This window comes from Rhinolophus sinicus, chromosome 17 (assembly GCF_057876585.1).
Source record: "Rhinolophus sinicus isolate RSI-liver-muscle chromosome 17, RSI-T2T, whole genome shotgun sequence".
Taxonomy (NCBI): domain Eukaryota; kingdom Metazoa; phylum Chordata; class Mammalia; order Chiroptera; family Rhinolophidae; genus Rhinolophus; species Rhinolophus sinicus.
In genome coordinates, this window is record NC_142517.1 from 73,245,357 (window position 1) to 73,259,725 (window position 14,369).

The window sequence follows — 14,369 nt, forward strand, 5'->3', positions numbered from 1 at the left end:
AAAGGTTCAGAAATTCCAAAAGTATTTTTAACCTTCACTGGCATAGAATTAGATTATCATCCTTGGTTCATGACAGCTTTTTCTCTTTGGTAGAGCTATGGACTGCTTTGTCTGTTTCTCTCTCTCTCTCTCTCTCTCTCTCTGCATGTGCGAGTGTGTATGCGCACACACACCTGCAAGCGCTCGCTAACGTGTCTTTATTTTTTTTTAAATTTTCCTATTCTTAAGGACTACTTAAATACTATTTTGGAGAAATCAAAGCAATAGAAAGGTCAGAGAGTTTAGTCACCATCAAGGAGAATTAGGCTAGAATACTATTATGATTCCTAAATGTGTTTGAAGTTGAAAATACCATTCCAGTGAAAGAAAGCAAGAAAAATAAGAAAAAGATACTCACCAAGATTTTAACAATCCCAGGTACATCACACTGTAGCATCCTTACCATGTCACCTGTACATCCTTCCTTCAAACATTTTTTCCCACTGAAACTCTAAAGTTATCAATAAAAAAAAAAAAAAAAAAAAAAAAATCATAAGAAAAAATAATACAAACCAAAAATAGAAAAAAAATACTGATGGGCAAATCTGATTACATTTAAATAAAGTTAGAAGCAGACATTACTAAATGGCAAAATAAAAGATGTAAATAAACACTTGAGAGTTAGCTGTTCAAAGACAGTCCATCTCATGCATCAATGAATTTCCTATTTAAAATGCACGATCGCACTTTTCTCTCTCATCATTTCTATTTCAAAATCTCCACGTAGTTATATTACAACCTAACATGTGGTCGTTGTCCACAGGGAAAGACACTTCAAGTAAAATGTTCTACTTAAGTAAGCATAAAAAAGAATACTGAATTTCTGTCCGATACATGAGGATTCCAGGGAAAAGGAAAGAATAAAAATGTTAAGTCCTTTCTCTGGTTCTGATCTTATTTCCTCTTGTTAAATTCCTTAGTTTTCTTTTACTGCTCTTTCTAAAGTTGAGCAATATTGATTACAATCAAAGAAAGTAAAAAGTACACACTGCTTAAACAAGTGAATAATAATCTATACACAATGATTTTCACAGTGTAAAGCAATGCAATTTCATCTGTTTTATCTGTTAATCCTCATAACAACCTTATGAAGTAGGTATTACTATCCTCACTTAAAAAAGTAAGTCTCAGAGCAGTTAAATTACCAGCCTAATGTAAAAAAAAAAACTAGTAAGTGGCTTAATGTGGACCTGAACCCAGATTTCCCAATTCCATATACAATGCTCGACTATACCACAATTGCTTTATTAAGGTTTTCCGTTTGTACAATGTAAACACTCAAGAACCAAACACTCTAGGCCCAACTTATGGTCATTAGCTCACTAAAGAGTAATTAATATAGAATTGGGTTTTGGATTTTTAATTTAATTTTAGTGGCAAAGAATTCAATTTAGCAGTATGACATTAGGAAAATATAAATAATTACAGATAGATTTTTGAAGACTATAAAATTTGTCATTGTTCTCTACCCTAAAAATAGAAACTGATAATTGTCATTTCCATTAGTTTATTTAGCAATTCTAATCTTGGTGTGAATATATGCAACAATAATTCTATTCTTTTTTTTAAAATTTTTATAAGAGTTTTTTAGAGACAAACTGACAACATATACCAGGAAGCAAGTTCTCAAATGCTCCCAGAGAATAATAGTTTTGCAGCTTCTTTTATGCATTTGAAATGAAGGCCACTGTTTCTGTTCTTAAGAGTATAAACTTCTGTAAGGAAAGGAACAAGTTGACAGAAATCACTAAGCAAGATAACTAGTAGAGTATCCCCTACACAGATCTGTTTAATAATTGGTGATGATGAACAAGACATACTGAGGGGGAAAGCATCAAAGAGAATAGGGAAAGAAAAATGGAAGGCGAAAAACAAAAGAGGAAGGATGTAGGCCGAAGAAATGAAGGGGAAAGAGGAAAAGACAGAAAAGGATAGAGGAAGAAATGCTATAGTAAAGTTTTGAAGGAAAAACAAATAAAATACCTGATCATTTTCACCTGGGTATTTTAAATTCTTGAACTTTTTCCAACAAATTTTATGGAAATAAACACAGCAGCTTTTACTGCACATTAACTGAAAAAATCCCTGGAAAAGAGTGAAAGTAAGCTGTTGACATGGAAATAGGAATTCCTGTCAATAGAGAAAACACCACCTTAAGTCACTTATAACTTTCCACGTTTCTTGGCCTTCCCAGTGTGCCCTCCCTGGAAACTACAGCTCTGCCTCCTTTAAATAGGTAGACTGCTTAGATGACAAAAATCGAAATTTTGTGGCCAGGACTTTGTGCTGCTACATACTGTCTGTGTGATTCGAACCCTGATGCCTCCCTGGGAAACCATAACCATTATCACCATGTCACCTAAACCAAGACTGAACTTGCCCACCCTAAGCACTGTACTTCACCAGGACCACTTCCCAAATCCTGATTTACCCTAATGAATATATATATATATATATATATATATATATTGGCTTTCTTCTCCTCCCTACCTACCCCATTTTCTGTACACATCATGCCTTTCTTTTTTTATTTTCCCATTATAACAGCCATTTTTATTTGTAATCCAGATATACAATGTATTCTTTCAGTCTTTCCAAGTTTTCCTTTTTACAAAATCAAAACGTCACATAAAAACCTTCCTCACTGTCATTCCCACAGATGGATGGTTTTCAGGCAGCCTTCTCCCCTACCCCATATAGCTACATGCTTTGTTCCAGGATGTCCATTCCTTTCAATTGAGATTTCCATTATCTTCAAGAGGTGGTGTCAGATTTGCACTGATAGTCACATCTCATCCCATCGTGTGATTTCCCACAGTCTTACTCTGATAGACCCAGTGAAAACCAGATTTGAAGAACTCTGTTGAATTTCTTCAAATCAAGGCTGGTTATATTTTTCTTCCGCAAGGCCCACAGAAGAGACAATGATCACTTATTTAGTAACATAATTCTTGAGGAGTGACAACTTTTCCCCTTAGTAAAGTGCATTTTAAATAAATAAATATAAAATAACATTTCTAACTATAAAGAATATTTTAGATAATTTCCACTGTACGATGGTAGGGATATGAAGTATAACTTCAGAGACATGCGAATATTACAAAAACCTTAGCAAAACAAATTCAATCTTTTATTGACTCACAGGATATAAATAATTTCAGCTCACTATAATTCTAAGTTCTCAGAGATACTCAATTTCTCAACAGCATTACCACTATAATTAAACTAAGAACTCTTTTTAAACACTATGTTGATGCAAGACAACATGATTTTTATCTAAGTTTAATTTTGTAATTAAGTTTTAAAAAATACTCAGTTAATTGATAATTCTAGTACCTTATAATTGGTGTTCTTTAAAATGTCAGCTTCACAAGATCGCTCACAATCCAGATAACTGCAAATGCTCTGCTTCATTATATTACTTTCAGTTGTCTTGATAAAATTATTAAGAAGATCCTAGATTTTAAAAATAAAAATAAATCTCATGAATTAGTAATAAGACTACAACACTTCCAATATTTTATCTCATGTAATTTTAAGTAATACTCACACATCAATACTCGTACATCAATACTCATACATCATACTACTTTTGAAGGCATTGTATGTGTGTGTGTTTTAAATAGTAATAGAATGTATTTCTGTCGTTCAAAGTAAACAATATACAGGAAGGCCCCAAAACAGAAATACTGGATTTCTTATTGAATATAAACATGGAGAAAGGGAAAAAGTCTTATGTTTGAAGCTATACCTCACTTCATAATCCTAACTTAATGCAGAGCACTTGGCATGTTCCTATCAAGAATTACTTGCATTGATACCTATATACAGAGATAAGAAACCACTAGGAGCCGAGGAGAGTCTTTGCTGGAACTAGCTCCCAACACCCCACGTTGGCAGTGGAACTACTGCACTGGGGCAATGTGCCACTCACTGTCACAATGAGAAGCAGTAGGGTACAGAAATAGGTTTCCAATGCTTAGAGTTATCATTTGGAATGCAATTTCCTGAATTTTAAAATGCTGATTAAACATAGGTGAAACACATTAGTGGGTTTAAGTCAAATAGGTCCTCAGGCCAGGTTCTTAATACTTATCCCTCAGAGAGGTAGTTTTATAAGATTTCAAATATTAATAGTATTACTTCTAATATACTTATGGTATACGACATGATAGATAAACTTCTATAGAATATTTCATGAATCTAGTCACCATAACATTCTTTCAGTGGCACTCAGAATTTTAAATTGATCCAATATCAAGATAATAAAGAAAGGAGAAGCATTCAAGGACCTATCAGTATGAAGGTAGTATATCCTGTGAGGATAGCCAACAGCCAAGTGGAGATGCCAAAAACAAAAGAGTAGGACTCATAGTATGTATTTAGCTACCGCAGTTTCACAGATCTCAGACTTAGTAGTTCACTACTGATCTATTGAGTCTCCTAACAAACTTGTTCCTTGTTCCTTATTCCTTATCTCCTGTCCCCAATCTTTAGCATTCATTCATTCATTCATTCAACAAATATTTATATTTACTGAGTCACTGTGGGCCAGGGTTTTATAAATGTTAAGGGATACTAAGGACATGGCAGTGAACTTAACAGGCTAATACTTAGCCCTCATGGGAGTTACATCAGTCTCATCTACCACTATCTATTCAGCTTTAAGCCAAAAATCTTGAAGTCATCCATTGCATAATGGATTCTGTAACTCTTCACATATAATAAATCAGCAACTACTGAGTGTTCTTCCAACGTACATTGCAAAATTTTCCATTTCTATCTCCATTGCTACCCTAGGCCTTCCCTAGTTTACCGATTTTCACAGCGACCTAATTGGTCCGCCCTGTTCCTTGACTATTCTGCTCCAAAGCACTACACAGAAGCAAAAGATCATTATCATTTCCTTGCTTAAAACCCTTCAAAGGCTTCCCACTGTACCTAATACAAAATCCAGAACCCTTACTAAGGACTGACTGCAAGGTCTGCAGACCCTGCAGAATCTGAATCCACTAGTCTATCTAGCTATTTCTGATCCATCTCTTCAAATTCATCTCTAGCCTCACTCACTATAAAATTCACATAGTTTTATCTTTCCAGTTCTTCAGACTTGCTCTTCAAGACATAAAAGGGCCTTTTCACACTCTATTCCTCCTATTCTTTATAGGAAGAATGGTCTTCCTCCTATTCTTTACAGAGCTAGTTCTATTCTCAACTTTCTGATTCCAACTTAAATATCATGTCCCAGAGAAGATTTTCCTCACCACTACACACACAGACACATACACATTTAGGCATATATACAAATAGATAAATATGGACATATGTAGGTTTATGAGTGTATCTGTGTGTGTTCTCTATTTTCTCTATCCTAGCCCCTTGTTTTTCTTTAGAACACTAACTCAAATTGGTAACTATTTTATTAGTTTTCTAACTTTCTTAACTCCTTCCTTACCCTAAATACAGAAACTATTCAAAGTCCTAAATTCTATAATGCATATTTTATTATAGTTTGATTATATCATCCCATTGTTTAAAAATCTTCAGGGATTACACATTAACCTCAAGAATGAACCTGAGTCCTTTATAGGGCCTTCCATGATCTGGCTAACATTTACCTCTAAATAATATCCATTCTTGAAAAAAGAACAGGATTTTTGTTTTTAAATAGAGAAACATTCATAACAACAACAACAAAAAACTATTGGTAGATAATAGCTAAAATAATCATTAAAATTCAAAATTCAAAAGAAAGATAGGAACAAGGATAATGTTAAAAATAATAACTATATGGAAGGACATTGCTCTACCAGTGTGCCAGCATCTCTAGGGGTACTATTTTCCCCAATCAGGATGAGTTCATTTAACGAGACACATGAGGATAGAAGCATTTTGGGCAGAGCAAGCCGCTGGTGATATTCACCTGGAATTCTTCAGTGTCAGATAAAGGGGTACAGGATAGCCCTTTAGGTTCCCTAAAAAACACTAATCACAATGTCTGAGAAGTAAGACTTTTGGAAGGCTGACAGGCACAGGCACCCATCGTAACAGACTGAGAACATACTGGCCTAGAGCCAAAGTAGGATCATAGAAGAAGTTTGCTCTATCAGACATCAGGTATTTATTGGATTTTAGGGACATATGGGGTAAAGAGGGCTGGCAGACAGTCCAGGGCAGCTGAAATGCTGGCTGCGTACTCAAGAAACTGCTCATGGAAGCAACTATGTTAGAGACGAAATAGAAATATTTTAACATTATAATAGCACTAGTGTATACTGGCTGAGCATCAGCCCTATGCAGAAAGATAAAGCTGAGAAGATCTCCTACAAAGTAGAACACAAAGACAAAAAGTAAAAAAATAGGGGAAAAAAAAGAAAATCAGAGATCCCGTCCATGATGTCAAGCATCCTAATAATAAACATTTGAGAAAGAAAACAGAAAATGAAATCATCAAATAAATGAATTGAGAAAATGTTCCAGAACTATAAATAAATAAATAAATAAATAAATAAATAAATAAATAAATAAATAAATAAGTCCAGAATACCAGGGATACACAGAATATCCTAAAAACTCCCAGAAAGAAAAAAGATAAAACTGGTTACCAGCAAATGACTGAGAATCAGAATGACATCAGATTTCTCAGAAGTATAACTGATAGCTAGAAGATGGCGGAAACAGTTTTTAAAATGAAGGGAAATGATTTTCAACTTACAATTCTACACCCAGGCAAGATATAAATACACAAAGGATAAATTATTTTGAGATTTGCAAATCTCAAAAAATTTACCTCCCAAGCAAGCATCCTTTCCTAGGAAGCTGCTGGAGGGGTTTCACCATCAAAACAAGGAAGTAAGGCAGAAAAGAGGAAAGCCTGAGAATTCTACAGAGGAAAGATATTTCCAGGCATAACGGGAAACCCTAAGACCCATAAAAGCTTACAGCTATTAATTAGTAAGACAGGGGAAGGGAAATGTGTGTGTGTGAAGGGGATATATAAGACAGCTACTAAACCCTCATTTCCACAACGGGAAGTCAAAAGATAATATCCAAAATGGTGAGATTTTTAAAATAGCAGTCCATTTTTTCAAAAAATATAGGTAAATATCAAAGAAAAATGCCTACAGAATAGGGAGAAGTTGCCTCTACTTAGGAACTACAATTAGAGATGATGGAATACAGATTGTTAATTTTTAAGCCTTTTAATATTATTTGACAAACTGCATACATGTATTATTTTGCATGAAATATAAATTCACTGAAAAAGTTTGGATAATGAAGAAAAATAATTTGAAAGGAGGAAGAAAAAGAGAACAACCAAGACCGAGCAAGGACTGCTTTAAATAAGCACAAAAATTCAGTATTTAAAAAAAAACGTATAAAATTATTACTTTATTAAGTCAAAGTTAAAGTCATATGGTTATCCTGACAAATGTCAAAAATTGTCTGCTTATTTTATTGATTACCGAGACAGGCATATTAAAATAATCCACTGTGATTGGGAGTTTTCTATTTCTCCTTTTAGTTCTATCATGTTTGTCCCATCTATTTTGAGCCTACATTATTAGGTATATACAAATTTTGAGTTGCTATAGCTTCCTAGAAAATTGAATTTTGTATTTTTATGAAACATCTCTCTTTATTTTGAGGAATGTGTTTGGCCTTAAAGTAAGCTAAAATATAAGGATCTAGAAAGGTTTAAAGTAAAAGCTAACCAATAAAACCAATCACTAACCAATAAAAACCTAGTGTAGTTAATTTTCATATTAAAAAAAATTTAAAGTGACCAAAATGACTTATCAAATGGGTAAAAATTATCCGAAATGTAAAAAGTATCCAGAGGGTGTGAAAAAATGGAAACGCTCATACTCTTTCTTAAGAATCTAAACTGGTACAAACTTTCTGAGAGGAAATATGGAGATACATATCAACAACTTTACAAGTGTGTGAATACTTGCTTTACAATTCCACCTTTAGAAATTTATCCTAAGGGAATGATGTAAGAAATACACAAAGATCATTTTACATAAAAGTGAAAAATTGGAATGTTTAAGGTAAATTAAATGTCAATAGCAGGGTATGTGTATGGACAGGCATAAATGAAAATACTAACAATGGTATGGACAAATTTTAATTTTATCTTTGGGAATTTTTATATTTTTCAAGTTTTATGAAGTAAGCATTTAGTACTTTTAAAATTTATATCAACAACAAAATAATGGTAAATATAATTGGAAAAAAGAAGTTAACTATTACATTTAGCTTTATCCATGTGAAGTACTGGAATAGTAATCTTGTTATTTGGAAATGCCAACATAGCCACCTCACGCCTCTCTACTTATTGAGTCATACTGCTATTCTGCACTAGGTAATGGAATCAAGGTTGTTTCTTACCTAAAAGACTAATTTCCAATTAAAGAATGTGCTTGCTATAAAACACGACATCGTTAACATAAACTGCACTTTATCAAAGATGATTCTGATTAGTCACAGATGAAATGTTATTCTTAAATAATTCCTTACTTTAAAAGTTGTAGGTAAATCTTCATCTTCTGTAGGATCTATGTCAAACCAATGATCATTTGTGTCTCCTATTTCTTGTATGCTTTTATGAAATTCTAGTAGTCCTCCATTATATCTGTAAGGCATTTTAATTAAATAAGGTTAGTTTGAACGTGACTCTGTAACTAGATAGTTTACAAATAAGGCAACAAGTAACCCATTTTTTTGTGACATGTAGAGTGGTGATAACCTCTGGCATGCTATAGAAATACAAATACTAGGACTCTCACCTGTGGTAGGTTGGGATGGAATACAGGTGGAAGGGGAGACACTAGATTATGTAGTAGCTCAAGCTTGAACAATATGGGGGCCATGGTAATTAAAGGGACTGTAGAGTTGGTTGGCTTTTTTTTTTTACTGTCCCGGAAGCCTTGAAGAGAATGACAGGCACAGGTTAGCCAACTATTGACTCAGGACACACTGTGAAAGACAGAGTCCTGTATGGCAGCATTTAAAGAGACCATCATCTTCTGTAGCCATAAAGATAATCTGTGTTAAAAAATCAGGCCCAGATTTAATCACAAGGTGCAACAAACCATAAAAGAGATCGAATGCACAGCCCGGACAGAATCACTACTGTCAGCTCAGGATCCTCCATGAAAGCTAAAAGGCCTCTATGGTAACGTATAAAGAATCCTCACCAACTCTAAACATAAGGACAAACTGCTGAAAATGAGGCCCAGTACTTAATCATAAGAGTAGAACAGCAGCAAAGACCAAAAGCACAGCCTCAACAGGACCATTATGCAAAAATCAGGGCTCTGTAAGAAACAAGTAGACTCTGAGATCTGGAATGGGGACATTTAGGTGAATATGTTTAGAAACAATAAATCCCCAAATTTCCCTGAACCCTTTGGCTGGCAAAAACCTCTTCCTTGCTAGAGGAGGGGAGACCCCCTTTACTCAAGGATCATGCAAAAGTATCATCTGAGATGTCTGTGTCAAAAGATGATGCCCTTCTTTCTCAAGATCCTCCCCTCTCCACTCATTGCCTACAGACCAATAAATCTAGGATTAGCTAAAAGCAAAACCCAAATGGGAACACAGAGCCCCTGCCCAGGATGAAAAGCTTATTCACCATAAGAATTACAGAACTTGACTAGTATATACTGGCAGGAACGCGACTCTGTAACTAGATAGTTTACAAATAAGGCAACAAGTAACCCTAGTATGTATGGGAGTGGATCTTAAGACTGCTGAACCAGTGGACAAATATACAGCTGGGTAGAGAAATGTATACTGACAGGGGACAACTCTTCCATAATTCAAGATTTAATTTCCTAGCAAGGACACTTGAAGCCAGTGCTAACATGTTACTAAGAAGGCTACTCGGATACAGCAATGGCCTATAGTAAGTGAGGTGGAAATTTCTTGGCAGAGTATTAAAAGAAAGCTCAGGGAGGTAAGAATGTTAGAAGGGACTCAGTACGTAAGACCACAGAACCCACCGCTAGACAACGTTCCCTGGAAAGACCCACCCATTAATACAGTAAGAAGTACAGAGTGAAAAAGGCATCAGTGTCTTCGATCAGCTCAGTGGTGGTTTTTCTCTTTAGGTCAGGGATGAAAGTAAAAGACGCCTTAAGACTGAGCTTTCTAGTGACAACAATCTGGAAAATGGATTCTCTACAATGCCCATAAGTAAAGACAAAAAAGAGTAGTTCACATATCTGAGGGAAGATATGTGAGCAGTGCACACTCTTTATTTTGTCTCAGAGCTATGTAAATTCTCTCCACAATATAGACTAAAGGGAGGTTGATTATCCTGAGATTCTGCAAGACATCACACTGACCCATTATATTGATGACATCACACTACTGAAGAAGGACTGAGAAGTCTTCTGGATCCCCTAGTAAAGAACAAGCATGACAAAGGATAGCAGATAAACCAAAGAATCAGGGAATTATCACACAATGATGCTTTTAGGGATCCAACAATAGGGCCTCACAAAAATTTCCTCATAAAAATGCAGTAAGCCTCATAAAAATTTCCACAAGTAATCTTTGCCTAATTTATCCCTCAGACCTCAGTCAAACATTATTCCTTAGGAAGACTTCTGATTCCCAAACCAGGCTGGGGCTCCAGTAAAGACTTTTATTATTCATTGTATTTTCCTTCATAACTCTTTATCACATTTCATAATTGATTATTTTGTATAACTAATTATTTGATTAAGGTCTATAATACTGTCCATTACATGAGAACAGGAGCTGTCTATTTTGTAAACAATTGTGTCCCTTAATCTAGCACAGTTTCTAGAATATGATAAATGCTTAGCAAATAAAATGAATGAATGTTACAAATGACTAAGCATCTCCATTTAGGGAGTGAACAGATAGCTAGTCCATATAGGTTCCCCGTACAATTTCACTAACTATATAATACCTAACACTTCCAAAACTCAGCATTTGGACTCTTTTGATGCTTTATAAGTTCATTTATACTTTAAACACCTATTCCAAGTGGTGGTTATAATATTAATAACTACAACCATCATTTATTTACTAAGAATAGCATTTTTGTGCCCTGGGCACTGCGTTAATCACCAGCAACATCCTTACGAGGTGGGCACCATCAGTTCCATTTTATAAATAACAAAAAAAAAGAGATTAAGCTTAGCAACATTAAGTTTCCTTGGCTCGTAAATTAGTTCCGGGGTAGAAAATGTATTTCAACCAAGGTCTATCAGATGCCAAAGCCTCTGTTCCTATGTCTATGCTCTACTGCCTCTGACTGTCATGGCCTGTCAAGTCTGATACTTAATGTTCTCAAGTACAGTAAAGAAATTATTATCTCTAAAAATAGGTGAAGAAGAAAAAATTCAGTCCACCACAAGTGTCATTATCCCTGGTATACTTTACAAACTTTATTTCCATTTCACAAAGTAGAAAGTGGACATTAATTAAAATCCTTACCTCTTCTGAGCACATCGAAGCAAACCACGTCCAAAATAAACTAAAGACATAAAGTTTTCACAAATTTCATTTTCTTGGATTACCATTTTCATCACCAGAAATTTATTCTCAGCTTCTGTATAATCCTGTAGTAACATAAAACTAGGTTTGGTTGATGTAAAAGACATTTTTTTTTCTTTTACAATTATTTTCCAAACTACAGAACTAGGGGCAACTTTGATACTGATCCAGTCATTTATTCACATCTCTAATCCTAGCAGCTCTGTATGTAATTATATAAATAATGTACTCAGTGCTTAAAATATTTATTTACAAAGGAACTTAAGATATTCTTTGACCCGTTTCAAAGTAAACATTAAAACAACAACAATTTTATTTTTCTAAAACTGACAAATAGTATTAGCCAAAATAAGGGCTTTTCTGATGACTACGGGAGCATGTCTTTATAATTCTTCCCAATTTTTCTTTCTAATTAGAGCACAAATCTTCCTAATTTTTCAAATAGGTAATAAGTGACTTCCTGATCACACTAATAATCTCTTTTAGGGAAGCATCATCTGACTATAAGCAACATGGATCTGGAAGTAAAGATCACTTCTAATAAATTCTTTAGTTATCATTAGTAAAACAGGCATAATAGCTTGGTCACCCTGCGGGGCGGGGGGGCGGGGCGGGAAAGTTGCATTGCCTTGTTTAAAAATATTCTCTACTACATCACACTAAAAAATAATTAGCATTACATGAAATTATTTAAAATGAAAATGTTTTCAGTTTGGTGCTTACAAATTCTACTTCACCTAATAAACAAGTCATATTTATATATTTAATTTATAAAACCAAGTAGACAGTATAGATTTGGTAAGATAAACAAATAAAAGAAATATCAAGGTTGCAAAAAAAACAAAATGAAAAAATCATTAAAAAAGAGAATGTTAACTTCAAAAGGACCCTTAGAAACCACCTAGTTAACTCACAGATTTTCACTTTTTGCACTTTACTTTAATCAAAAAGAATTTAAGGTAAAATGCATATTTTACAAAAGGGTTAAGATTAACCCAGAGAGATTAAGCTACACTAGAAAATAGGTTAAAATGTACTGTATACACTAAACAATTTTCTGTTTTACAAAAATGGCAAGCAGTTAAAAGATAAATAAAATAAATAAAGTTATAAGCTAAAATTATATTTCCCCATCAGTAATTTTAGTTTCACAATCTAGTCACTGGCAAAATACTCTACATTATATACTCTGTATTACAAATTACTCTATATTATAATATGGGACAGAAAAGTCACTAAATGGTTTCAATTTTTAGAGAATTTCAAAAATCAACATTTTAATTTGTTAAAATGAGGTCAGTATATGTGAAAAGATTTATAATGGGCAAATAACATATGCTACATACCTCTTTCTTTCCTCTTTCAGTGAGTGCTACACCATACAAAAACAGTAATGTCAAATAATAATCAATATTAATCTGATGTGCCTAAAAAAATAAAATATATTTTAATTGGTTATTTAGACTAAGCTATTATACTTTTCAGCTTAGCAAGCTTAAATATCTTAGGCTTATTTAATAATTATTAAAAATAGTAAAAATTATCATATTATCAATCATCGAATAATAACTATAGAGAATGCATTTAGATGTATTTCATAAGATGACCCCAAAGAAGAGGATAGTCAATAATCCTGAAATAAAACATTAGAGTTTGAGTAAAGAAAATAAAAGCAAATGTCATCAAGATTTATTATGTTAAACCTTTCAAAAAATTCTCTCTCTCTGTCTCTCATTTTGTAATATTTCAGGTATTAAACACTTCAGGTAATAATATAATGAACAACCAAGTATCTACCATCCAGCTTAAAAAAATACAATGATCTCTTAAGTCAACGTGTTTTATTGTCCATGTGTGGGTTTTGTTACAACAGTATCAACATAAAGCTTATCACTTCCTCAATGAAAAATTAAAACACATGGATATTTCCTTAATTTAAAAGTGTTCTATGCCAAATTACAGAGATGGAGAAATGACTAGGGATTAGGGACAGTGAGGAGCACAAGGGGTGCTTGTCTACAAAGCGGTATCATAAGAGAGATTTTTATGGTAATGGGAGAGTTCTTTTATCTTGATTGCAGTAGTGGTTATACAAACACTTGTGATAAAATCCCACAGAACTATATAGACCTGTGCATAAAAAGTTAGCATAGCTGGCCTGAGACGGTTACCATTAGCAAGACCTACTTGCAAGACTGACCATCTACTGGTGTCTGTGAACCTGGACTTCGGGAGTGTCCCCACTGTTCTTTGACTGACAAGAGTAGTTCACTATTCCTAAATTGTTTGTGTAAACCACGTGATTTATGCTGAACACTTGGGATTTTCTTCTGGACATCTGGAATTTTGACACATGCTAGGCAGAGGGTGCCCACATGACCAATCCACAATAAAAACCTTGGGCACTGAGTCTCTTATAGGCTTCTCTAGGCAGAACCATGATACACATACAGATGTTGCTGCATTTTTGTTGCCCCTCTAACTCCATCTAGAACTCCTTCAGGGTGGTGTATACCACGTCTTAGAACACTAGCCCTAAGAGTCCAAAATAAGGATGATTTTTCCACATGCTTGTACATCATTATAATGTGGGATTTACTGTCTTATGCTACCTTGTTTGGTGACTAGGTAGTCCTTTCTTAATCAATCATCCACGTGGGTGCAAAACTTAGTTTACTTTACTGATCCAAATTATTCAAAAAGCTGACTTTTCCTTTTACTCTCTTGTACTTTTGGTTCTAATTTTTGATGCAAGCTTTATTTTTTTTCTCAGATTTTCCTATTTATTTCTC

The 14,369-nt window shown here is 34.1% G+C and overlaps 1 protein-coding gene across 7 annotated transcripts in view; it reads right to left on the reverse strand.

Moving 5' to 3' along the window:
* The window catches only part of DZIP3 (DAZ interacting zinc finger protein 3), a 100,391-nt gene that overhangs the window by 55,332 nt on the left and 30,690 nt on the right, over positions 1–14,369 (reverse strand). For 6 of the 7 annotated variants that reach the window (XM_074332225.2, XM_074332238.2, XM_074332244.2 and 3 more), the window contains 6 exons: positions 12,924–13,004; positions 11,518–11,642; positions 8,563–8,677; positions 3,376–3,495; positions 2,023–2,124; positions 398–490 (listed from right to left, as the gene is read on the reverse strand). In XM_074332225.2, the coding sequence (XP_074188326.2) occupies positions 398–490; positions 2,023–2,124; positions 3,376–3,495; positions 8,563–8,677; positions 11,518–11,642; positions 12,924–13,004 (636 nt within the window). The remainder of the gene's footprint in view (positions 1–397; positions 491–2,022; positions 2,125–3,375; positions 3,496–8,562; positions 8,678–11,517; positions 11,643–12,923; positions 13,005–14,369) is intronic. The other variant, XM_074332249.2, reaches the window with a different exon arrangement.